This window comes from Gadus chalcogrammus, chromosome 16, assembly GCF_026213295.1.
Source record: "Gadus chalcogrammus isolate NIFS_2021 chromosome 16, NIFS_Gcha_1.0, whole genome shotgun sequence".
Lineage (NCBI taxonomy): Eukaryota > Metazoa > Chordata > Actinopteri > Gadiformes > Gadidae > Gadus > Gadus chalcogrammus.
The window spans coordinates 14,680,388-14,708,203 of record NC_079427.1 but is presented as its reverse complement, the minus strand read 5'-3'; the positions used below and the strand labels follow the sequence as shown (position 1 = coordinate 14,708,203).

Below are 27,816 nucleotides of genomic sequence, written 5' to 3'. Positions count from 1 at the left end.
TTTGGACTTTTTCTACTTTTCTTCAATGGTGAACGCGATAGCTGTCTTAACCATTGAGATGTGCTGCTGTAAAGCCAATTGAAAGGTCCAGCCAATACGACTTAGGAGTCAGGTCCTGAGACAAACTACAAGAGACAGGTACCCGTCTCGTGCCTTTGTAACCGTCTCGTGAGACAGGTACCTGTCTCGTGGGACAAGTACCTGTCTCGTGCCGGTTGTCGGTTCCGGTGGCACCACGCTGGTACCAGTCCTAGTGCCATCGGCAGCCTGGCTTGTTCGAGCGTATTCCAGCATTTATTTCCACTCGTCAACATGGGGACGGATGGAATATAGTTGACCAAACAGACACGAAAAGCAAATCGAGAGAGCCAAATCCCTAAAGAGAAAGAAGGCGCAGTACTAGACACGCATGCAAACAGGCTCTCGCGAAGAAAGATAACTGTGTCACCGGGCGCACGAGGCACACATTGGCGCTCACGAGGAACACGGGTTTCAGTTTGCGGCAGTGACGTATCGTGATCTCATCGAGAGGCTGCTTCCACACAGAGGAGTCTGAGGGAGAAGGACCTCCCTTACCCCGGCACTGTGGTTTTTGTATTTCGAAACTTTTTTTTAATTACAGCTCGACCTAACGGAACAGATGATGCCTATGCTGTATTATCAGTAATCTCAATCATATTAACCACCCTCGTCTGGTAAGTTTGGCAACTTTTTCCTCTATTCGTTTGCGTTGTCTAGGCGAAACGTGTAACAGCTCGTCACGGCTTCATTGTTTTAATGGCATCATCGGTGATGTATGTGGGTTTTCTGAAATACAAAGTGTTATCCCTGATGAAGAAAAGTACATTATCCTCCTACAACCCCCAACGTTGTTTACCACTAGCGTTATAACAGTTAAAACACTGTTATAGTCGTCAGGCGAGGATAACCATGGTTTTCTCTCGTTATCATGTGTAGAATTGTTTTATTCTTACCAGTATTCGTACTCGATATAGAAGACCAACTATTTTTATATACATATGCCTATGTGTAGTTACTAACTAGGCTTGTGCGTGTGTTGCATTCAATGGCAAACGCACATCGCCTTTTTTTTTCTCATCAAACTGTGTTAGTAGGCCTATAGAAGAGGAAACCCTGGTTTGAACACTACCAGATATAAATGTACAAATATGGAATCGCTCTTTGTCATCTGACCCTACGTTAAACGACGGAGTCAAAGAGGCAGACGGATGTGCAGAGGTCCTCAACACAGGGTGGTAAAGCCACGCTTGAAGCACTGTCATGGGAACGTGATGACCTCACTGGTAGGCTAGTATTTGATCTCTTGCTACCCCCGTCTCCTTTGGTCCACTCATATCTACGCCTACCTATCGTCTACCCAGCTATCCTATAGTGTTGAGCCTATTTCAAATAATGTAACCTATTCAATTAAATATAATAATCATCACATCATTTATGTGTGTCAGTATGTTTCTTTGGATACTTTTGAACAATAGTTTTCTTCCTTAAGCATGTATAGACTTTCAACTGAAGCCATTTCTTCATTATTTGAAATTGTAAAACAAAACAAAACCCCTTTTTGAACGCGATGCTAGAGGCACTTTGAGTGTCTTCCTCTCCTTTCCTCTTTCTCCAAATCTGAGAAACTGTCTAGGCTGAGTTTTATGGCTATGGTGTTAAGTGGTTTCTTCTTAAATATTATTTAGGAAGGCCATTAGAGACGTAAAAGGAAGAGATGTTGAGTTTGTTCTCCCCATGTTAAAAGCTTGTTATGTATTCCCAACCCTGAGAACAGTACACCAACCCAAACGGACAGCATGTACCTTCTCTAAATCACATACTTAGCTACCCTTTACCTCTCTGTATCTCTCTCTGGCTCTCCCTATTTTCCTGGCCCTAACTTTAATTTGGTGGCGTTGTAATGATAGGTGTTACTTTCACAAACAACCAAACCATTTTCACACACCCCACCCTGAATTCTTGTGAATAATCTTTTGTAAAGAATAAACTCAGAACTTTGAGCCAAAAACAGGTGGGCCTACCTCCCCAATGCAGTAATAAGGAGTATTTGAATGTATTGTAAACGTTTATTCAGAGTTATATGGTGATCTGTTCAAAATCAGCTGACAATCATAGCCAGTGATTCACGTATAGGTGAACGTTAAACTTTTGAGAGCGGCCTCAGACATATAAAATCTGTTGACGATTATGGAGGAGATTAATCTCTACACAGTTTTTATGTGTGTCCATGTTTGTCTCTCGAGTGTCCATGTGGGTCTGGCGGTCTCTGTGTGTGTGTTTGTGTCCATGTACGTGTCTGTCTATGTCTGTGTGTGTGTGTGCGTGTGTGCGTGTGCTTGTATACATGCGTGTCTTTGTCCATGTGCGTGCACGTGTATGTTAATTCCATGTTTGTGTATGTGTGTGTGCGTGCGTGCAACAGAAGGCACCAGAGGGGATCAAGATGCTTGGCTATGGTTATCTACCAGTCCAGGGGTCAGTCAGTCTGTCTGTCTGTCCATCCGGTGAAGAGGAATGTAGCCAGATGATCGTGAGCCCGGGTGCCACTGCGCCCTGCTTCCATAAATCCATAAATGCCAGGCAGGAATCGCTGTGCCATGGAAATTCCCACTTCACTAACCCTGAATCCCATCCCGAGAAGCTAGAACTGGCATTTAGATCAGGATTGGTAAAGGATTGTGTAATTAAAGAGGAGCTTAAAACAAAATACGAGGTTGAGCACTTTTCTAGTCAAGCAGGCACGCGTTTGTCCATAACCCATGATTAAACTGACCCTTTTCATTTTTGCACTTCACCACAGGAGCTGTATTAAAATACATTTTTGAGTTGACAGACACCTATGTATTCAACTATATGTCTTATGGTCAATGTAAGGAATAGGATTGAAAGTATAGGGTATAAAATTGTTTTTAGAATGGGTGTGTGCGTGTTATTGTAGAAGGTTTAATGTTGGGTCACAATTCTCACTGGATATAGATTAGTGGAACTACGTTGGATCGTAACAAGTGCAAAGAATTTTTTTCAATTGACTCAGCATACCTTTTCGATAGAGGAAGTGAAAGAGAGCTGCATGAGCTATGTCCCAAGCCGTTGTGGCTGAGACAGGGTGAAAGATCAGGCGATGCTTCCATTCCTATGTCTTTGTTAAAGGACTTTGGGTCTTATAGGACACTTTGAAAAACAAAATGTGTATATATACTATTTGCTTTCCCTGAGCAAACACCCAGAACCATCTTACCTTATTTAGCATGTAGTTCTTACATTCTACATTTATACATTCTTGTACAAATACACATTTGTTTAGGTAGGCAAGCAGGCGTTACACATTTAGACTAAAGTGCATGAGGTTTTGGTTAACATTTGTTTAACATTCCAACATTCCCATCCATCTTTCCAGGATGGAGATCCAATCGGAAAGTGGACTCAGTGACCCAGTCCTCCAATAAACTTAGAATAGTATTTTACAGTAAACATTTTTCTATAATGGTTCACCACCTGCAGGTAGCCTATCTTTAGTGTATTTTTAGGAAGAAAAGGGCGAAGGAGTACAACGCTTTATTAAGTGCGTCACACACATGTTATTTTTTTTACTTTTTTACTTTCTAACTTCTTAGTTTGTCTAACATTTAAACATACTTTCTTTAAATAGGTTTGGTTCTTTTTTACTTTTGTTCACCCGCTTTTGCCCCCAAATAGCCCTAGTGAGTAAAACAGTAATTATCTAAATCCTTGGTCTTTGTTTGACAAATAGAAATTACAAATTGTTTTGGTTGTGCCGATGTTGATGTGAAGGGGGTTATGACCGTTGTACCTGTTGGAGCCTGCATGTTTAAATGAATATCTCTAGAAGATGACATGTAGCTGTTGGCGTAAGACGATATTATTATGTGTCATGTGGTGTTTGCTCATAAGTTTCATTACAGATATTGCCTATGGTGCTTATTACCCAAAGGAAAATTCATTGAAACAAACTTTTAAAGTAGTCCAATCCTCTAAAGTGCTTCTGTCTCATAAAACTGATGAAGGTGTTGAGGTTAGAAGTTAACAGCTGGCTGTTAACATTTAATTCATTGACAAATGAATTAAATGATGCACATAAAAGACCTGAATGTCCTTTGATCATGAAAATAACATGAATCATGGCATTTAATTGATTAATCAAATCAAAAATCTTAATTTCAAAAGCTAGTTTCTTAATTGTATCTCAGGATTTACTCCATGAGTCCAGGCTGAAACCTCAATGTGAAAAAACATCAAGATGAGTCCTCTTTCTGGGGAGCTGCGCTCAAGCCTCTTCAAAATAAGTGTTTTTCTTAGGGGGTGGTGTGGTGAGGGAGTGCTTAGGACATCCAAAGTATTTCAATAGATGTTTGGCCACTGCTGGCGCCGGTCCCGAACCCCGTGTAGGCGCCCACATTGCAACCAAAGAGACAATCCTCAAGGGTGGCCCATGTGAACAGGGTGAACTCTGCTTTTGTTTCATCACTTGCGTTGCCACGGTGGTGCACATAACAGGGCCGCCACCACAGCTGGATAGCCCCTCCACGATGGATGACTCTCGGCTCAATGCAGTCCTCTCCTTAACCTCTATGAACGGCGTGTGGAGCGGAGACAGGCGAGGAGCTACAATGCCGACCTGGTGGTATACTGTTCCACTGTGGAAAAACATAGCCTGTGTGGTGACATCATGGCAACCCAAGGACAGGCCGGAGTAGGAAGTAATACCATGCGCTGAGACAAAGAGAGAGAGAGAGAGAGACGGCTCCACCACCAGCTAGTCTACATATCAGTCTTGCCCCCTCCCCCTCACCAGCCACCGCGACCACCATAATGAGAACATTGTCTATACTGTATAATAAGTGAGAACCTCTTGTCGTAAATCAGCCATTTGCTTGACGTTAATGGCCACCTCCATGTAAGCCAAACAGAGGGTATGGTTGTCCCTATCGCGTCGCTGAGATGTACGTGCACATTATCTGCTGGTCCACCCGAGTGTCTGATGGCTAATAGAGTGTAATTACCTCAAACCGTTTTTGCAGGCTCAGTTCTTTTGAATGGTGTTTCACCGCCTTTGGATCGTAATGAAACGTGCACTACGACTAGGTGCATCGTCTCCGGCTTACCACGCTAAGTAGTTCTGAATTTGAAATAAATGGAAGCACGCACGTGATGGGGAAACACGTCTCTATTGGCGTTGGAATGGCAGTGTTTTTGTCTGCTCTATCTACCTATGTTATTACAGGGTTATCAACCTGGGCCTTTAGTCTTTGTTTGACCTGCGTTTACACTCCTTAAGCGTCCTATCGCAGGGCCCGGTCAGCCGTTTTGCAGCGCTGCTGGAATCAAGTTTTCAGTGACCAACTCGAGGGCATTTAAGTCGGGCGGAACCATTTTGGTAAATGGTAAAAAAAATAAGAAGAAAAAGTTTAAACCTACATGCCTTTTAATCCAGGGATGTGTGTGGTTGTAGAAGGCTTGAGTAGCTTTGGTATGATATGGTTTCCAACTGACAGAAATCTGGACAATGTGCCAACAAGTTGGTTTGACCAAAATGTATTTCAGTTCATACAATATCTGGATCATTTTTAGCCTTCGATGATTGCAGAGCATTGTACATAAGGAGGAGTTCTCCTGAATTGTAGAGAGTTAAAAGTGGGTTATAATGTATGCATGAACAGCTGCCATTTCTTCAACTGCCCTCCGACTAAGGGTGAGCCCTAATGGCCTAATTGGCTTATCTTTGGATGCAAATGTAATATTCCTTGTCTTACTCTATCTTACCCTGATATCCTTCCCTGATATCCTTCTCTAGAGAGACTCTAGTCTGGGATCGATCCGTTTCACGCTGTGTGAACAAGTTTGACATATTGACTAGATTTCATACAGTTAGTTTATTGTTATACCACATTGTATAACACCTGTTAGAGCATACAGTTTATTATTATACCACGTTGTAGTATACTCAGATGGGAGCTTCCAGGGTGGCATCCTAGCTGGCAAACGTATGATTTTAAACGTTTCTCAAGCTGTCCTGAAATGCTCTGGTATTTGGCTCATTGTTGTTTCCTCTGTTGTGGTTCGTTACTTCCCACTCAATGTTACCCGTGGCCCGGAATGACATCAAGAAGCCCAAAACAGCTCAAACCCATTGGCTGTGATTTTAGCGTTTAAACCCCAAAAACCAACCACATAATGAAATAATGTCCATGTTGTTCTCCTCTGGCCTCTTAAAAGACTGCTTTATTGTAGCTATTTATAGCAGAAGAAATGTGACTCGTCGTTTTGCTGCTGTCGTGACTTGTTGTTTGAACCTGTCACACGGTAGAGTAATTACTGTTTTGCGCTTGTAAGCAAAAGTCATCATATTTGCCCCCTTCTCTCTCTCGTTTCTTTCCATCCGTTCCGGCCTGGTTCTGCATTAGTCTAGTGCGGTTTATACTGTGCATTCACACACAATTTATTTAACAGTGTGCAGGGCTGAATATTGTAGACTGCGTGTAACCTTCTTTATTGTGATATTCTGGGCAGTTCATGTCTCGATATATATTCTTTCCCCCCTCTATAGTCTTAATAAACTTATTTTTTAAGCATTTTATTTGTTTTCCAAACACCCACTCACCAGCCCCAAATATACATTTCTGGCACAGAGTTTCTAATAAAGCGATTGCTTCAAACTCCAAATACCAAGTTCAGCACTAACTTCCACTAACTTCAACTTCAAACGGTATTATAGAATTCCCTTTGAAACCAAGTACTGAGAGCATGAAAGTTATAGCACTATGTGAATTCCTGATGGACATTAATGGAAAGCCTTGCTGGTGTTGGTGGGAGGAATTCAAATGAAACAACCCACACATCACAACCATAAGTACCAAGGAGTCAGTGTTCCGGACATGGGAAAAAAGTGACCGTTCTACCCCCATTTACGAGCTAGTGAACAGCGAGGGTTGATGGGGTTCAATGAATAAAGAGTTAAAAAAGAGCGCTATAGGGCTGCAGAAAGGGGTACGGCCAGACTAGGAGGAGAATGAAGAGGTTGCATAACTGTATAAGAGTTCACACAGAAAGCATTGCCAAACCAAGTGCAGCTACAAACGCCTGTTAAAACTGGTTCTATGCAAGAGATGCATTAAAGGTGGCAGTGGGACCCACGGGTTTCAACACGTTGGATTTCAAGTCCCAACATGTTGCTGTTGTCTCTGGATGTCAGGGCTTTACGGGAAACCTCAGACAAATGGGACATAATCCAACTGATTGTCCGAGCATGTAGTGATCGGCCGAGAATGGATCATTGTTAAAGTATTTTGAGACTACTTATTGATCTTAGGAAGCACTTATCTGGTCACTAGGTCACTGATCTTGGGGTTTGCAATTAATTTCACCTTGAGGCATTATGTGACAAAAGATTTCCCCATTGCCCTGTTTGTTATATTAGCCCTCCCATGTACAAAACCGTGCATACCTGCAATATTAAAATACCAGAAACTTCCTTTCATAGTGTCCAGGACACATTCTTTGACTGATATTTTCAAAGAAAACAGAAAAACTCCACACCCAGTAGGAAATGAAGGACTCTTTAGATTCAAATTAAGATTTCTTCTCTTATAACAAGATCATATGAATAACTTCAATCTAGTTTGATAACCATTACTATATGTTAACCTTAAACTTTTGTAGGTCACCAGTTTACTCAAGTCTACATCAATGCAGTTTTTTATTGTGTGTGTACATGTGTGTGAGAGCGACTTATAATTAACCTCTTGGTTTGGTCTGTGGCATTTTAAGGGATGGTTCTATATTTAACGTGCTATCAGGCAGTAATGTGTGTGGGTCCTTCTCTCTCTCTGTCTCTCTCTGTCTCTCTGTCTCTCTGTTTTGGTTTAGGCTCCGCTGGTTCCTTAAGGCTGTGTAGTACTTCCAAACTGGTGGCTTTGCAGGCACTTTATCATTCCCTTTGCTCCCTGAAATTATATCCAATGAACCTTGTCATTGCCACAAGAGCCCAGCAAGCCCCAGAATCACAAACTCATTAAAGTTTTTATTTCCTTGTTTGTTAGATGGCATACTTGGTTCTGGGATGTAGTATTTTCGACCGCAGAGAGATGTGGATATATTGTGCAGAAGTTCACGCACTAGAGAGATATGTTGTCCAGTGTTGTATGTTTTATATGGGTTCTGACGAAATGAATGACCACAAGCCCTTTAAAGATGGTCAAAGTGGAAGAGTTGTATTACTGACCTCATACAAAACTATACACAACCATACGCACACTGACAGACACTCACAGGCATACACACATATCCAGTGAAATGCATGCACACACACGCACACATGCATTCACGCAAATCCTTGCACACACTTTCACCCGCGCACACACACTCACTTAGCCACTGTGGGCAGCAGAAACATAGGGGGGCATGTCCTAAGGCCATAATGGGTGTGCCTGTGGTAAAAGTGACAGTATAAGACACAGGCAGGTACACTCCACTTTACCAGTCTTCTAGACAATTTGAGTGCATACTGTGTGTCCGTGTGGCTGTGTGTGTGAGACTTGTTGTTAATGTCACAGTAATTGTCGGTAATCTGAATACCAACATCTATCTATATCTGTTTGGTTTGATTTGATATTTTTAGACTTTTAGATTTTTAGGCTACTTTTGAAGACGAAGAGTGAGTGGTGTAGCTCGGTACGGTGGAATAGAGTGCGTACAGTGATCATACAGCTGTTATAAGCGACAGTGAGGGTGCATGAGGTCCTGACTCAGCATTGGTAGCAGCACACTTAGCATCCTTGCTGGGTTGCCAAGGCAACCGGTTACAGTTACAAGTCTGGGGTGAGTTTGCATCCCTCTCCCTCCTCTCTGAGTCTTTCGCATTTACGATTGTTCTCTTCCGATTCCCTGAATTCTTTCATAAGTCGTTTCCTTCCTGTATTTCTTCCTGTCTTTCTTAAAACTTCACCACTGTACTATTTGTACTATACAACTATCTCTTACTCAATCATTCTCACTTCCGCATGCTCTTTTTTTAAAAGTACCATATGGGTGAACAAGTAGTTACTGCAAGTTGAAGAGAATGTGGCTGTTGTCTTTCATTATATCTATGAAGGTTTACATTAAGCGTGTACAAACATCTTGTGTTGAGTATCAGTGTTAGACCTAACACAATAATTGTACCCACCTACTGCTTTCTTAGCTAAGACACCCTGTGGCTTGGAGCGACTTTGCAGTAACATTGCAGCATTAAAGTGTAGCTAACCCTTTGGAGCTTAATGTATACAACCCATTGCTTTATTTTAGGCTCTCCCTCTCAGTTTGAAAGACATTTAAAATACATTTGTCTTTTAAATGTCATTACGAACTGAAATATTACTATTCTTTGACAGTTTTTTATAAGCTATTTGTCGTAAGTCAGCATGCGTCGCGATACAGAAATAGAAGCAGAAGATCCCCGGTTCACCTCTTATTGTCTGTAAAAAGAACCTGAATCACCGTACGCTATTTACAGCCCCCTGATGCTGGACCTATGTCACTGAACTCGAGCGTGTGTGACCTGGATTATGACGCAGGTGTTTGTTCCTCTGTGGGTGTGGGTGTTTCTGTGGGCTTGAGATCAGGAGTTTCCTAATACCTGTTGTTTTTTGTTTGTTTGGAGAAGGGAGACTTGATAATCAATGATGTATGATTATACATTCACACTGCATAACTCCGGTAACCAAGTTTTACGTGGTGTTGAAAGCTATGTGCTCTTGAAGCTATGCTCTGCAATCGGACCGAACCTGTTTTATTGACCACGATGTTAGGTGTTCCAGTCTAACCGCCAGCCTCTCATTGTGTCCAACTCCAGATCATATGTTCATAGAAGAATACCTGGAAGAAGATGATGAACCACCTTTGCTGCTCAGCTCTCGTCCTACTCACAGTGAGTGTGTGTCGATATTATCCGGGCATATTTGCATGTGGTTGAGTTGTGATGCTTCCTACAAGCTACCCACTCCTTAACCTGTTACTCATGATTCTCCGGTGGTGTGCGTGTGTGCGTGTGTAACTCTATGCCTGCCTGTGTTGTCTTCCAGGTTTTAGACTGTGGTGGGACTGCAGCAGTGCAGTGTCGGTGGGGGGAGGCGTGTATGTGTCTGCAGTGCCCTGCTGGCCAGCAACCATCCAAGGTAACGCAGCCATCTGGAGAGGAGGGAAATGTGATTGGTGCACTCCTGGGTGCTCTCACTGAAAATGGTTATTACTAGTCACAAGATCAAGATCACATACTCTTACCGTACCTTAGCTAGGGTATACTTTTAAACAATATTGTTCTTTGCAAACTGAAACAGTGATATTGAAAAAGTTATTGGATATATTTCACTCTGTACCTGCGTTAAAGCATGACAAAGCATGATATATTTGAATCTTTGAGAAACTCTCTAATATTCTCTGTTTCCCCCCATTCTGGACTTGTCTTGCAATCTCTAGGCGTGTGGACAGGTCCAAGCACCAGCAACAGACGTGCAATGCCAGGCTTGCCCACAGGGCACGTTTGCAGATGCGCTCGACTCTGAACTCTGTCGCCCACATGCATCCTGTATGGAGCTCAAGCGACAGGTGGCCACCCCTGGCAGCGCGGTATCTGACACTGTCTGTGGAGGCTGTCTGCCTGGGTAAGCCTGACTACTACACACTATTTAATAACGTGCCAGTACCGTGTTGTTCCCGTCTTACACGTGTTCCTCTAACACTGCATTTGTGTATAAAATGTAATTTGTGTGTATATCTTTTACTATGAGTCGCTTTTGACAACAGTGTCTGCTAAATAAAGGTAATTGAATGTAATGTATCTTTAAGGTTTAATTAGACAATGAGTTTTATTTGTGTGTACATGTTTTATATATTTGTGTATATATATATATATATATATATCTTTACATGTCTGCATGTATGATCTTCCACAGATTCAACCCGTCTTCCGTAGAAAACGACGGCCCCTCAAAGCCGTGCGTGGAAGGTATGTAATCAAGTCACGCAATCCCCTGTGGCTACAACTACCACAGCTTCCACATCGCCCCCACGTCTTCCCCTCCAGCCCTCCATCCACCCTCACCCCCTCTCCTCCCTCCCTCCATCCCTCCCCCCCCCCCCCACAGCCGGGCCGGCGGGGCACGTGAGGGCGGTCCGCACCGCGGGCAGCGGGCCGGCGAGCACAGGCGGCCGTCTGGCCAACGGCACGGCGGTGCGCGGCGCGGAGGAGAAGACGGCCGAGTACGCCGTGTTCGCCCTGGTGCCCGTCTTCTGCGTGATGGGCCTGCTGGGCATCCTCATCTGCAACATCCTGAAGAAGAAGGGCTACCGCTGCACCGCCGAGAAGGAGGGCGGGGACGAGGAGACGGCCACCCCAGAGAAAGAAGGTGAGAGAGGGGAGAGAGGGAGAGAGAGGGAGAGAGGGAGGGGACAAGAGGGAGGGGGAGAGAGAAGGAGGGCGGGGACGAGGAGACGGCCACCCCAGAGAAAGAAGGTGAGAGAGGGGAGAGAGGGAGAGAGAGGGAGAGAGGGAGGGGACAAGAGGGAGGGGGAGAGAGAAGGAGGGCGGGGACGAGGAGACGGCCACCCCAGAGAAAGAAGGTGAGAGAGGGGAGAGAGGGAGAGAGAGGGAGAGAGAGGGAGAGAGGGAGGGGGAGAGAGAAGGAGGGCGGGGACGAGGAGACGGCCACGCCAGAGAAAGAAGGTGAGAGAGGGGAGAGAGGGAGAGAGGGAGAGAGAGAGAGGGAGAGAGAGGGAGGGGAGAGAGAGAGAGAGAGATACGCTGGATAAGGGGAAAATGAGAGTACCTACCTGTAACACCTACGGTACATACACAAACCACACATCAACCTGCATAGTTGTGCAACAGTAAAAACCACACAGCAACCGTGCAACAGGCATGTTCTGTGCATGTGTGAATGCCGTCTAGTTCTCTCTGTGATGGGATCACATGGTACCAGGAATGCTTTTCTCTCCACCGAAATGAACTTTGACCCCTGTGGAGGTCATTGTGTGCTTTGTATGCTACCCTAAAACCCAGTTACTGTATAGTTTTTGCTTGACCATAATTCGCTGAAAGAGAGAAAGAAAGAATGAAAGATAGTCAAAAAGAAAGAGGCAAACTAAGTAGAGCGTGAACTAGTAGGACAGAGAGAGTGTCAGACTAACTCTGAATGCATCCATAAATAACTCATATCACTTATGGAGCAGAATGAGGGAATGATGGACACATCGGGCAGGCAGGCCGACAGACCCACATATGTAGATCAGAAGCACCGCTCCGCCAATAGAACAAGTGTACTATTACAAACGTCCCCTCCTGGTTTCACTCAGCCTTTTGTGCAACATGAGAGCCCTTCATTGGTTTGTTGGCCTCCTCAGTAGCTGCATAGAACATGTCCCTGTGGCCTAGGACGACCAATAGACCGACCGATCCTCCGTCTCTTTTCAGTTGAGATCTGTCCACAGATAATGCATCCTAACACGTACTTGCCAGGTTTCACTGGTAAGGCTTGAAAGAAAGTATCAACCGTTTCTACTTCTTTACAGTTGCACCTGGGTAGGCTTCCACACAATGAGAGGCGTGCAGGCTCACATTCTTCTTTGTGCACTGACCTGTTTCTATATAGGAGGTGACGCCACAATGACCTATGTGTGGATGAATGTCCTATCACCGTACACATAATGAAATGGGACATGATCCATTGATTTGGATACGCTAGCTGCTTATCAGTTGAAGTATTCAGTCAGTATTGTCTGTGTAGTATTTAAGCTTTTTTAATACCAGAAGTAAGATCCTATCTTATACATGCCCGGTATCGCTGAGGTAGTTGGTTGGGTTGAGCAACATTACCAGAGGGTAAACAGTGATGTTGAACTACCTTCCTCCTTACACCAGACGCTGAACATGACAGGTAGTCAGGCAGGTTTGATACATAATAGTTTAATAGTTCATAATTAGCTGAACGAATTACAGATCTGAATGAAACATGATGAAAATGAAATCCTGTTTGCCTCTCACGGTTTGCTAGACCTGATAAACGCTGACACCAGTGGATCAACATTGTGCAACCATTTCCTGTGTTTTTAGCACCATCTCAAGAGAGATACATGAATATGCTTAAGTATCTATCTACAGACATGGCATCTCGGTTCAGCACTGAAGTGGTCGATGTAGTGCATGGGCTCCCTTTGTCATTATCACCTGGCTATATTACGAAAACTTGCGTGACCCATGCAGACTTTTGACCTGCCATGTCCACTATACATGTTTTGGTAATTTTTGTGGAAATTCTCTTTAAAATCGGATCAGCAATCAATAGAACAAGTTCTATGACACAAATTCGAAAAAATAATGTGTAGCCATGGCTTTTGCAAAAATAAAAGAAAATACTGAAGGGGGTTAATGTGGATAAAAACGACATGCTCTCAATTTAAAACAAATATTTTTCATTGTGTCATTGCAGAGGGTAAAGAGTCAAACTGGGGTCTTCCTGTCCCTGATCTGCAGCAGTGGGTTTAAATGTTGCATTGCTTACCTTCTTTTGTGAAACTCAAGAAGGACCTGTATCAGGGAACCTCTCTCTCTCTCTTTCTCTCTCTTTCTCTCTCTCTCTCTCTCTCTCTCTCTCTCTCTCTCTCTCTCTCTCTCTCTCTCTCTCTCTCTCTCTCTCTCTCTCTCTCAGGATCCTTCCTCTCTCCATTCATCCATCTCTCATTGGTTCTTCACCTCCTCTCATCCGAACACGACACTAACTGTCCATCTCTCCTTTCCCTGATCAATTATTCAATCAGGCCCTGTCGACCGGTTGACAGGCCCTCGTTCCCCCATGCTCCCCGCTCATTCCCCTCTTTCCCCTTCCCCTGCTCTTCTCTCACGTTTTCCTCTTGCTTGCTTTGTCTTTCCTGCACTGCTCTCCGTTCCTCCGACCTCCCCTAAAGTATATTTGACAACATCCTCCATTCACTGAGCTCCTATATGCAAAGGGGTCCTATGTATAGATTCAGGTTACCAGAACATTGAATGCAGAGACTGCGGCAACTGCTGCTACTGTAAGCCACAGTCGGTCCCGTCTACTCTGGAGTCGGGACCCCCTTCACCCACACAGTGGTTACTACCCCTCCCACTCCTCTCCTCGTCTCCTCAACCCCTCTATGGCAGGAAGAAGCTGATGCAGTGGTTCAGAGATAGAGTAGCAGAGTTAGCAAATATCAAGGATGATAGTGTGCCATATCCAAATTGGTATTGGGTACAAAATAAAATAATACAATTTACAACTGTTACTCTTTTCACTCCTCTCCTCTCCTTATCTCCTCCCTCTCTCTCTCTCTCTCTCTCTCTCTCTCTCTCTCTCTCTCTCTCTCTCTCTCTCTCTCTCTCTCTCTCTCTCTCTCTCTCTCTCTCTCTCTCTCTCTCTCTCTCTCTCTCTCTCTCTCTCTCTCTGTCCATCTCTTGCTCTCTCTTTGTTGTTGTATTACATAACGGTCCCTGTTGCAATGCGCTGTTGGTACGTTAGGTGTCGGAAGTCATTCAACATTTAACCGTGTAGTCATTTAGCTGAACGGCTTTTGCACCCATCGTAAGCACCTTAAGGCATAGGTCATTAAGGAGCAGGTAGCTGGGAGAAGTCTGGCCCAAGGACACCTTCATGTAAACTGCAGACATTATGGATGGGGCCCAGTGCCTTCCGCCGGGGAGTAGAAAACATCCTAACACAGTGACTGCAACGTTACAGACAAAGCTTCCCACCACTGCACTTTCTCATCCTCATGGTCTCCACTGAAGGGGAACCTGAGGTTGGAGTATGGCGGGGTTGCAGCATATCCTCACACTACAGCAGCAGGCCTGCAGATAGCCCCGTGGGATTGGCCCGTTACATTTCCTACGCAGGGGAAAGGAAATGCGACAGAACACAACTCATGTCTGGCAGGAAGTTCTACGTCAGAGAATCATTAGGTGGTATACAATAGGGAGACATCTAGAAATCCCGTAGGCGACAGAACTTTAAATGCTCAATGTTTTCGAATGTCTAGCTATACAGATTCTGTGCATTTTAAACCTGTGTGGGTTTCTTTGTGGTATCTAAACTCGAATGACCTGGTTGAGCAGACCTGAAACCAAGAAACCAGTATATTTGCATTGGAATAGGGGCTGTCGTTATTATTACACACACATTTGGCTAAAGTATAAATGAATGGGAATGTCAGAATGTCACAGGGCAACTTAACATTGCTGTCCGCGCATAACAACGGCTGTCGTGGAGACAGAGACTTTTGTTAAGGGCCCAACAACAGCCTTACTTTTTATCATGTGGAAAGACATAGATATATGTTGCATGCTGACGTACATGCTTACATACGCACACACACACACACACACACACACACACACACACACACACACACACACACACACACACACACACACACACACACACACACACACACACACACACACACACACACACACAGACCTGTGCATCCAAAGACGCATTCCCCGGTCTGGAACCAAAGTAACTATGGACACATAGTCACATTGACATACCACTAGGTTTACACAGGAACCCCTTTTAATCCACACACATACACACACACACACAACAGTGCTGACTGGAGCATGATGAGCCCCTCTCTGCAACTGCCCCTCTCACACACACATGCACCCTCTGCCCTGTCTGCCTCGCTGGGGCTATTATGGGATGCATGGAGGGTTACCAGAGGGACACATTTCTGTTTTTTACTCATGCACACTCCGGATTATTCCTGCTGCAGTTAGAGGGGCCCTTTATAGTCTGATTGATGTGTACCCTCCATGTCCTCCCTTTGTCTTGCACATGTGAAAGAGTAAGCACAAGTATTGTATAGCATTATATAGTACACATTTCGTTGCTAAGTCTCAGAGCTTAACATATTAAAACCTTTTGAAACTTAATTTCTTCTTCTGTTTGTGTCCCCTCCCATTCTCCTTTTTCCCTTAATCTCTTTACACTCTCTGTCTTAATGCTTCCCCCCCCCTCCCTCTTCCTCTCCCCATCTCTTTCTCTCTGTAGCCAATGGCTGTCCATACATACCGGACGACCCCAACGAGGACACCATCAGTGTCCTGGTACGCCTCATCACTGAGAAGAAAGGTAGGCCTCTGCTATTGACACTACTGACGTTGCAGTCTTTTTTTAGCACTGAGCCGTCTGGTGGAAGGTACCCATACAGAATGGAGGAGGAAAACAAAAAAACCTTGACAATAGCCTAAGCCAAGCGACGCGTCACGCTCAATACTGAGCAGCGGTGCACGATATATCGACTCAATACCGATAATGCAAATTTGACATTGCGCAACTACAAATCGAAAACGGTGCGATAAAGGTGTGCTCTGATTGGATTGCATAGGTGTGTGGACAGAAACCTGGACAGACTTCTTGCCACGTCCTTACAACCATGTAATCAAATTGCTACATGGAGCCCGCCAGGAGGTATAAGCCGTACACAGAATGGTCCTTTTCCCACGTCTTAAGTTCCCACGGTATTACTTTCAGTGTTTATGTCGGGCATCCCGGCAGGCGACCATTATTAAAAAATGAGTCATATGCGTGGGGAACTCCATCTACCCCTTCCAGCCAACGACAAACCTGTTTTCTACAGCATGTCAACAACTATGCATGACTGCACGATTTCGAAGGCTTTGGACTATTAATACCATTTAAAACAGTACAACATATGGGGTTCTCTTCCTCTTATGTATTCATGAGATACCAGTATGACAGTGGAAATAAACCCTTGTAAGACCACTTTTTCTTTTGATATGTGATCAATCTATTATTCTACTATTCATAGTATTTAGTTTAATTTGGCTGTGTGTGTGTTTTTTAGAAAATGCTGCTGCACTTGAGGAACTTTTGCTGGAATATGAAACCAGTCAGATGGCCATGAACAAGAGCTCATCAATCAAGTAGGAGCACACACACACACACACACACACACACACACACACACACACACACACACACACACACACACACACACACACACACACACACACACACACACACACACACACACATTACGCACCCCACTAGACGACAATCATACTGCCAAGTCATGCTTCCTGAGGTCAAACTAAAGAAGTGACTTTTTTAGACAATAGGTGAAATATTGAAGGGATTCCCCTGTCTCTGATTCGTAAAGTCATGGTGACATTGAAAAGTTAGCAAGAAGCTCTGTCGACTGAATAAGAGAGATAAGCCATGCTAAATTCTAATGATTGAATTCCTAACTTACCACCCACTGTCTGTTCTTTCACTACTAATAAACAATGAGTGGGTGGTACGTTTGCCAAAATACAAAAAAGCATATTCCTATATTGCAAAAGTCTTATATTTGCAAACAATGCAAAGAGAAGGCAATGACTGCAGTCTCTTCCTCAGCCTCAGTAAAGCTTGTGAAAAGTGCTGAATAGTGAACCCAGTGAGTCAGTTCTGTTTGGCCAGCACTGCTGTCTCCTGACACGCAGCAGTCAGCCACAGCTCAGTGGCTCAGTGATGCTCACAAAGCCCACAGATTGTCGCTTGTCTGCGCAACAGTTGATCATGTGATCTCTAGGACGGCGAACCCTCTCTGTGGCTACAGTGACAGTAAAGCATTAATCCATATTCTGTCTCTTTTGACCACGAATATGGCTCAACAGCAGTAGCATACGTGTTAAATTATCATGGATAGAAGCTGTGGGTCATCATTTGTAATAATAATTTAATTATCATTTATTCATAAATAATGAAATAAGTAAGAAGGTAGAGGGAGGGAATGTTAAAGAACAAACATTTGCTGGAAATAAAAAACAAAAACAAAATTGGTCATGGCCACCAGCAGCTCAATAGCGTACTGGAGCCAATGGGCTTTTGGAGTTCTACAACATTCTAAACAAACATACATTCTCTCTCATTCTTACTCACTCACTCATACTCTCTCTCACACACACAGACACGCAAGCACGCACACACAAACACACACACACGCGCGCGCACCCGCTAACGGAGGTTATCATGGGTCATTGGTGGTTATTCACCAGCTAGCATAAGAGCTGGGACCCACAGTTGCATTCATCTCTCTGGCTCGGTTGTTTTAGCGGAGACAAAAAGACAATGGGCAGCCATGGAAGCTTTGAGCCGGGAGTCTCGTGCGTAACACAAACTGCATGTTGTCAAGCTGCAATTGAGGCGAGACACACAATGTCGTCGTCCACGAGAAAAACACTAGATACTTGATTAAATGTCAATCTATTGTATTCACCACGGCAACGCTTTCTTCCCTCTCCTCTCCCTCTTCCTGCACGGTCCTGCAGGTTCCCCAAGCTCTCCCCTTTGGCTCAGTTCCGCTCCCTGCCCCGGCTGTGCCCCCACCAGTCCCACCTGCACACCATCTCGGGCCTGTCCGGCCTGTTCCCAAGGCACGGCTACCGCTGCTCCCGCTGCGCCCAGAGGAAGTGGCCCGCCATCCTGATCCCCCCGCTGGAGGCTCTCAAAGACCACCCCCTGAAGCCCCCACAGAGCCTGATCCTGCCCTACCTGGACGCGGGCGTCGACACCCAGAAGAGCCCCCTGCTGGGGGGAGTGTGCGTGGACGAGCCGAGGCCCCAGGCCGCCGTGCCAAAGGCCACACCGCAGAAGGTGGGGGAGAGCTTTGAGGGAGGCAAGGAGAAGAAGAAAGAGGGAGAGCCCACGGTGCTCTCTGTGGGAAGGTGAGGCATAGGGAGGCCCAGCCCAACATACACACTGAAAAGAAAGCACACACTTAGACCCTCACAAATGCACAAACAGCTTGTGTTGAAGACAGGTCCACACGCATGAAAACTACCTAACGTAGTCCTTCAATTCGTCCTGATTTTTTACTGAACAGATTTCAAGTGGCCCAGATTACAGAGAACAGACCTGTCACCGTGGAAACCAAGGCATCCACTCAGGAGCAACGGAACTCTCTTTTTGGCGGGAATCCCTTCTCCTCACTCTCAGGAGTCTCAAGGAGGTACATCCCATAATACTACCCTTTTCTCTTCCGACGTCTATTTACATTGTATTTTTCTTTCCTGCCTAAGTGCCTGGCCGCGTGTTGTTCAGCAACCTGAAGGCTCCCACGTGAGCACAAAAGATCCTGTCTACTCCCTTGCATTCTGCAACTTATTGAATTATGTAACCGTAACATCCACTTGGCCATTGGCGTAAATATCTACGGTGCAACCGGTGCACTGCACCGGGGCCCAGACGCCGTCAGGGGCCGATGGAGGAAGAAAATAAAAGGACCTAGGCGATCGCCTAGGGCGGCAAATGTGTCGTGGGCGCCCTCTGGTGGCACCCTTAATTAATTAATTAATTAAATTATACGAATCCCTCACTGTAGTAAGCAGGACAACGCGATAAGCGTTGTCCTGCAAGAATATTGCATTTCCAACCCTGGAGGTTTCCCATTTTGATTCAGTCTTTGTTCTCATTGTGTGCCCGCAGGTGAACAGAGGGATGCTGTACCCAAACGCTACCTCACTGAGGATAACCTCACGATCAATGGACAACTTGAAGGGACTCGAGTCCATTAAGGTCAACACTAAACCAAGTCACTGAAAGGAGAGACCTAAATCCTCCTCAGCGTTCATTTGACTGACCCTCGTTCGCCTTGGGAAATGATATCATACCATCACACATATCTATTTGACTCTTTTTTCTAATAGAGTTTGGTTATTTTCTTACACAATCATGGAACCACCGGAAGGCTTGCTGGGCACCTGCCGTTCTGTTGCTTTATAAATTATTATAATTTATTATAATCATTTTATAAACCCATTTTGATGGGTAGGTGGGTTGATTAAGCGGCCATCTTGAAATGGCCGTCAGTGCAACATTGTGATTAGCTAGTCATCTTTAATCCATACAGGAGGAAAGGACGGGGATGATTGGAAGGCATGTAGAGGTTTACTCGGGGGATGTCTTAATGTATCGGTTCTTCCAAGTGAAAAATGTAAACCACATACACAAATTGTAGCCCTCGCTCATGCCCACTTCAGGTCACTCTCACACACGCACATACACACGCACACACACAAACACACGCACACATACACACTAACACACACACACATCTATGCATATTCTCAAACACGTTTAGTTAGTTTTTGTAATACGTAATATAGATACTATTCCCTGTGGGAGTCTAGACGTTGTAAATAGTACAAGAGTACAAATAAGTACCAATCATGAAATGCAAGCCAAATTTAAAGGTTTTTTGTACATAAACAACACAATCAGTAATGATCAGTAAATACATTTTAGCCATTTTTGAAGGATCTTGGGGAGCTATTTTCCAAATAGCTCAATAAAAATCCTTATTCTTAAATTAACTTTTCATGGAAGATTTTTAAAACAAAGAGCTTGTTAAACATTGAGCTCACTCAAACCTATCCATGAAGACAGCCGAAGAGACATTTTGGTTACCGTAATTGATACATGTAAACAGTGTTAGTGATTATTTATTGATTTTACTCATTCACATTTTGTTTAGCAGTGTTTCTAGCTAACATCGCTGAACTGAAGTTGCTTTCCTTAAGTCTTTACACAGGTTAAAACTTCTTGAGCCTGGACATTTTTATTTGAGATATTGTATGAAAACCATCATGTTGGCATAGGAATATGTAAATATGTGAACACATGTACATATGGACGGTCTGGAGCAGGTTTGAGTCTTTAGCCCTCTTATTCATTACAGTTGTGGCACTTGATTGAATTGATTCATGACGAACATTTTTTGGATGATTCAATGGCTTAAAACGTCAAAGCGTATATTAAATCCAATCATGCTCCTGCTCCTTTTCTTTTACTGTCTAGAAACAAAACACTAGATTTCAGGCATAATAGATTCCGTTTTGGGACATTCTCTTATGGGATGCTAGCCTATTGCATTTTTACAGGACAGTACTAAGTATTAAAATATATATTTTAGTATTTTTGCTGGGGAGAGGGGGTATTGGCAAATAAGCGAACACACATTTCAATGTTTGTTTTTTTAAACCAGTGATTATTATGATTATGATAATTTTTCAGAATAATAGTAATCCGTATTGTTACAAGCTGTCATGCTGAAAGAAGGATTGGAAACGTAGTAAATACTTAAATAAACAAGAGGTTTATTTTCATTGCCCTTGTGTCCGTTTATTTTGTCATTGCACAACTTGTTTTGTTTTTCATAAGCACAAAGACACAAGCAGGCAATACTGTCTTTGTACAGCATTATTGCCATCTATCACCCTTTTGGACAGATCTCGCAAGTTCGTTAAATTTAGGCCTACTCTGCAGAAAAGGTCTGGCTCACCTCCCATACAAAAGGATTCGGCCCGGTACGTGATAGACCATCCAATCAAAACTGTTTATCTAACATGAGGCATATGGCTGTTGATGTTGAACGGTCTGTTGATCGTACGATCGAGACAGTATCAAACAAACTGGATGTACAATTTTCAGTAAAATAGGAACAATGAAAATGTAAAGCTTTTGTTGACATGATTTATTTATTTATTTTTCGGTTTTTTGCCATGATTGGTTGAGGCCTATCCAATTGTGTCCAGAGGCATATTTGGTCTGCTTGCATTGTTGACACCCCTTGGAAATGAGCGGAGCGGTGTGGTTGCAAAGCATGCCCTACTATTGTTAACATATGTCTTAATCCTCTTATCATTCCGCCAGATTTTGGGTTATTTGTGTGGTTGCAAAGCAATCTCACTATTGTTGTCGTGTTGTTATGATATTAGGTATAGGGTTAGCTTTAGAGTGCTTATGGTTAGGGTCAGTAGTATCACAAATAGGGGGCGGTGTTGAGGTACTCATTAAGTGTAAATGGCAACAGCTGAGTTCTTCGGTGGCTCTCGGCAGAGACTCTAGCTGTGTTCGAAATCGTTCCCTACTACTCACTCAATATTCCCGATATAGTGTTTATGATACAATTAACTATATAGGGAATGAACAACGAGAATTCGGACACTAAGCTAAACATTTCTAAATGTCATTTGCGTCAGTAAATTGCTTTTAAAAATACGGGAGCAACATGTAGGGAGCATCTTATGTTCACTCAAGTTTTGGGTATTTTATTGTCCACTATATAGTGAATGAAATTAAGCTAAAAACTGAAAACGGGTCCCACAGACCAGAACACCTTATAAGGGTTAACCACTGAGAATTCGAACACCACTGCAAAATGGTGAGCACCCTATATAGTGCATTATATACGTAATAAATGACAAAATACAAGTGCTTTTAAAATAAAAGATAATTTTGTCAGTGATTTGCTACCATACCAGTGTTTTACCATGGCTCTGGTCAGAGAGCTATTTCAAAGAGGACAAGGCTTTTTAGATCAGGTGGAATCTGGTCAAATATCTTTGCACATTCTGGAAGGATGTTTTCCGCTTTTTTCTGCTTCTTCTTCTTCTTCATGGTTTTACGGAAGTCTTGGCCAGCCATGAAGTAGAGGATGGGGTCCATTATGCTGTTGGCGCTGGCCATCAGCAAGGTCAGCTCGAAGCCTATAAATAATGCTTCCCTCATTTTACAGATCATCTGATCCAGAGACACAGAAAGAAGATCAAACAAAAAATACTTTATGAGTGAGGAGAAGGGCACGGCTCTTAAATCAGTGAGAGTTAGTGGCAGGTGTTGTAAATCATCAACTCGTGAAAATACAGGGTTACAAATTAGAAATATAATGGAACTAGAAACTTCCTCAAGAATGAAATGTGCCAATCCTTTGGGTAATTACTCCAGCAAATATTTCTCTTCAAAGCATTTCTATCTCTCCTGAAAAATCGTATAGCTATATCAGTAGCTACAACTCAAGCCATTCGAGAATGCTAACAGGAACACATACATAGTTCATTTCGGCGGACCCTTTAACCAGATTTACAACAAATCCTGTGTCAAGTATTTGATTTGAAGGAGACATATTATGGTGTTTTTCATATACTAAGTAAACGTAGTATATGAGTTCCAGAAAATATGTTTCCCGGAGCTGAGCTGCAAGACTGCCGCCGAAGCTTCGGAGGCGGTTCAGCTCCCAGAGTACACCCACCGGAGATGCCGGCAGTAGTCCAGCAGCTCAGCTCAGGGAGTTCAATCCCTTTCTTTTCCATGTCTCCTACTCCACGGCAGTCCGGCAGCTCCAGCGGAGAAAGGGATTGTACTCCCGGAGTTCAGCTGCCGGACTGCCGCCGAAGCAACCCTGCTGGAGCTGCCGGTGTGCCGCCAGAGCTTCGGCGGCAGTCCGGCAGCTCCGCTGGACTGCCATCCAGGCAGTCACATGGCAAACTGACAAATTAGACATATTTTTTTGTATGGAATATCCCTGCTTCTGAGCGCTCTTCCGCTGGTCCACAAAATCTTAGCTATTCTCTGATTGGAGGGGGGTGGAGAAGTGGGAGGTAATATCCAAATGTGCCCCCTTCCTACGTAGGAGAGGGCACTGAAACTGACTCCCTCGTTTGGTAACTGTAGGCGGGATACTTTCAGAAATGCATATCTCACTCTAAAAATCATGTACAAGTATGTATGCGTGTGGGAGCACCAGAGACACAAAACAACACCCCAAATCCCAGGAAAAGTGTTGTTTGCATAGTCCACTCACACCTATTGGAATGTCATTGGACCTTTAACCCTTACTGCCGAGATATCTGTAAATTGCCATTTGCATTTCTTGCCAAGGTTCAGACCAGTTGTTTGATTCCAAATGAAGTGTTCAGAGGGATAGTTTACTGGTTATCATTTGCTTTCGGTTGGCCAATTCTATTGACTTGCAGACTTACAGTAGCCCAGCTCCTGTTCGTGTGAGGGGAATGCACCATACTTTATAAGAGTTCCAATGGGTTACAAATAGTAAGTAAATGGAAGCGGAATTAAACAACTCGTCTGAACCTGGATAAGACAGGCATTCACCAATTTTTGCAGATATCTCTGCGTATCCCTTTAATCACCTATAAAAAGGACAATGGAGGTCGCTTTGGTTAAAAGTGCCTGAATGTCCATTTGTTACCCTACAGATACTTTGATTTACCTTGTGTTGTCTTTGTGCATGTTTGTGTGTGCGTGTGTGTGTGTGTGTGCATGACAGGGGACCCCCCCCCGCTAAAAAATAATACAAATAAATGATGCAAAGTCTTCTGTCGTTGGTGTATTTGACTTGGATAATATATTTGAGTGTACAAAATAACATGTCATTATATATACTGTTTGTCACTCTCTGAAAAAATGCTGTTTTATGTGTGTATTTATATATATTTTTTTCATTATTATCTTTATTATTACTATTATTATGTTGGCTGGTATTGACATTTAAGATACGAAAAGAAACATGTTTTCCCAAAATAACTACATTTTGGCACCAGACCTGATCCTGACCTGAAACCAGAGGTGTAACATATCAGGGCAGAGTGGATCAAGTGTAATACATTTCACTTAATTATCAGCTCTCCCTGTGTATTTTAATGAAATTATATTATAATCTATGTGGGTTTTACCCCACTCTGTCCGTAGGTGGAGTCAAACGTTTTACATTCAGCCCACTCCTCGATCTGCGTGCTGCAGTCAGGTGCAATTGGAGTGATCTATGAGTAAATACAATGGAGCTCACGAGATCAGGATGGTCTTTAATCAAAACCTCTGGTGAAAATTAAAGCAGATTTTTAATTCAACAATTATTATTTTTTAATTTAACATAATTGAGCATGAATTGCTATTTTTATACTACAATTCAGTTAGTTATATCTAATAATGCTGATATATCTGAACATGAAATCTAGGTCGAAATTCTCAAGAAGGGGTTTACAGGTTAAAAGCACTGTGCCTGACCATTAATCAGGTATTAGCCTACGGTCAGAACCTTCTTTAATAGGTCCATGGTTTGAACCACCCCTGAGCTGTCATCATAGCTATTATGTTGAGTTAAGATGTTTTTTTAACCCCTGAACACCCTTGTGCTTGTTAAAATCAGAGTTTGAATAAAGAAAGGTCTAAATTACACAACTTACACATAGTGCCCAATGTTCGCCATTGTTGGGTTAAATTCTCAAGCCGTTTTCTTTGATTATGTTATGGACAAACCATATTCTGACCACTTCAAAACAATTAATATTATTTTGAATATAACAACAAACATTATACTGGAAAAGTAATGTTTGAATTTCCAAGAGGTGAATACTAAACAAAAATTCAGATGAGTTTGTTTTCAAAGTATAATATGGATATAATTCAATGTAATGAATTAAACAATTTCTATAGACAAAATTCAATCGTTTTTCAAATTTAAAATATTATGGCAGGTGATTAATTAATCTAAATTACTCGCATGCATACATTTTTCAGAGAAAGTATTTCAAAATAATTTAATTCAAGTAAATTATGGCAGATGAGTGATTCAATGAATAATAGACTTTAAAGTTCAATGTCTCTTTTATTTAAAACATGTCTTTCATTAACATACGGTGCATTTTAAGATCAAATTAATAACATTTCCATCTCACTCGCTTGTACGCCTGTGCCGTGCTCCGATATCCATACTTCCATGAGTACACTTGGGCCCAATCCCATTTCTACCCCTTACCCCTACCCCTTACCCCTCCCCCTTGTTTTGAAGGGGGAAACAAAGTACACTATCTGCACTCACTAAGTGCGCTAATTTTCAGATGTCAGTGTTGTTCCAAATTGAATACTCCTTGGTGCACTAACCGGAAATTAAGATCACAACTGCCGCCACGGCTCCTCGAGGACCAAGGTACGTTTTTTTACTCTGTTTTCTGGGAATAATTGACATAAGCAGAAACCAAAAACCAGCCGTTTTTTCGTTTTTTCGTTTTGCCAAAAAACGAAAATCAAAATTTCAGTTTGTTTATTCGTTTTGTGGTTCTTCTTAACAAAACGAATTTACCACTCAGTATCTGGTTTCCGCCGGTGGGCGGGTCCTCTTATTGGCTAGTGTGCTTCGTTGCCCTGTGCTCTTCAAAATAAAAGTTCTTCCGTTTGATAATGTCGACAAAAATATTACTGTATTATAGACACTAGCAGACACAGAGGGCCACACCAGCCACAGTCAAGACTGACACGGCTTCAAATAACAATAATAGTATTCATAATCATTTGAAAATGAGAACTTCTGAAGTTATGATGACTTCAGTGCAGTTGATGTTTAGCCACAGTTAATACATGCAGAGTAGACCTGAGGGCTTTACTACGACATCATTGTCCGGCTTTGAGCTTTGCGCTCTGTGCGCGTTCACATCAAAGGAGCTGCGATCGCGGGCTGCTGATTTCCTCACAGCCTGAGTGCATATGAGGAATACAAGTGATCACAAAACATTTCTGACAGCTGAAAATTGCGCATCTGTTGACCTTTATCCATTTACAGTAAACAAATATTTTTTTCTTGTTGAAAGATATTTTATATTGTTTTCATACTATTATTTACTGATGGCGTTTACAGAATGCGAGTGTGTGTTATATTGAAAGCGAGGCTGGGTGTGCCTATGAATATAGGCTACAGTGAGTTTTTTAAGGTGCTGTACATGCAAATCATATTGTCTACTCTGTACAGTGACAAAGAGTGTACAGTAACCTACTTCATTCAATATCGAATAGGCTACTGTAGCCTACACTATGTACAAATGGTTTGGCTCTTTGCTCATGGCAGTTGTGACAGTCATTTTAACATGTCAGCAGGCAAGCTTCACTCATTCCAGGATGCATTATGCGTTGTCCTATAGCCTACTTGGAACATGTTTTGAAATGGATCAATAGTAGCCTATAGAAATTTGCTCATAACAGGCCAGCTGGAATACAAAGCGAACTCTTTGTATTCCAGCTGGTTTTTTTGTGATGTTTTAATGTTGCGTTGGTAATGTGTTAGACAGCTTAGATGTTCTTAGATGTTTTGTTAACCGGATTCCTATCCCACTCTGTTTAAGTAAAAGGGTGCTACTGCTGCAAAATCTCGTTGCTTTTGTTTTTTTCTTTTCTTTAATGTGTTTGGAAATGACTTTTAATGATGTTAACTAGATCTCATAAATGGCCTAAACACATCAAATTTGTATGTACCCTATACCTTTGACTATAAGACCTCTATAAGAATCTCCTCTGTGCAACTATTCATGTAGTCAGTCAATGATCAAACTGTATGGTCCTCCAGCAGTGCCAGCAGTGCCATGGTGCAGCATTACGCACAGGGCTCACCACTGTATTTATAGGGTTACGTAATAAGACTGACCGAGAACATCTTGGATAATCAGTTTGTAATCACCCACGTAAAATGTTCTTTAACATAACCCCTTTTTAATGCCTGATTTGTCATGAAAAGCATCAAGAGGAACGGACAATAATATTAACGATTGTGATGAGTATGTGGCTTGGTTTTCCACACTTGGGATTTAATTGACATTTGATTTGATTAGTGTTTACAGTGTCACATAAAAAAATTATGTTATTGACACATGTTGGACAGATGCTTTATTCCATGGAGTCGTGCCGTCAGTGGACAGTATGGAGTGACGGGATTAAATATAGAGATTCTAAGGAGATGTTTCTGGAGTTATAACTGAGAAATAACGCAGTTGACTTAGGGTGCACTCACACTAGGCCATCTGGCCGTGGCCGTGGCCGTTTTCACACCTAACCGTGCTCAAATCTGCCAGTGTGAGTGTGGCCAGTCTGGCCAGGCCAGGCCAACTTGGCCACTTGGGAGAGGTGTGAGCTGGATGACGTATAGTCCATGCGACGA

At 43.0% G+C, this 27,816-nt stretch overlaps 1 protein-coding gene across 2 annotated transcripts; it reads left to right on the top strand.

Annotated features, from left to right (window-relative positions):
- Window positions 1-303: 303 nt before the first annotated feature.
- Window positions 304-22,662, top strand: relt (RELT TNF receptor). Of its 2 annotated transcripts, none has more exons than XM_056611425.1 (11): window positions 304-1,304; window positions 9,869-9,943; window positions 10,098-10,190; window positions 10,492-10,676; window positions 10,968-11,020; window positions 11,160-11,420; window positions 16,083-16,163; window positions 16,900-16,978; window positions 18,368-18,763; window positions 18,922-19,047; window positions 19,524-22,662. In XM_056611425.1, the coding sequence occupies exons 2-11, from the start codon at window positions 9,902-9,904 to the stop codon at window positions 19,525-19,527; spliced, it is 1,320 nt and encodes a 439-aa protein (XP_056467400.1). In that variant the 5' UTR covers window positions 304-1,304; window positions 9,869-9,901; the 3' UTR covers window positions 19,528-22,662. The 2 variants fall into 2 exon arrangements, with proteins under 2 accessions (XP_056467400.1, XP_056467399.1); XM_056611424.1 differs by having other exon boundaries at window positions 305-695.
- The last annotated feature ends 5,154 nt before the right edge of the window (window positions 22,663-27,816 follow it).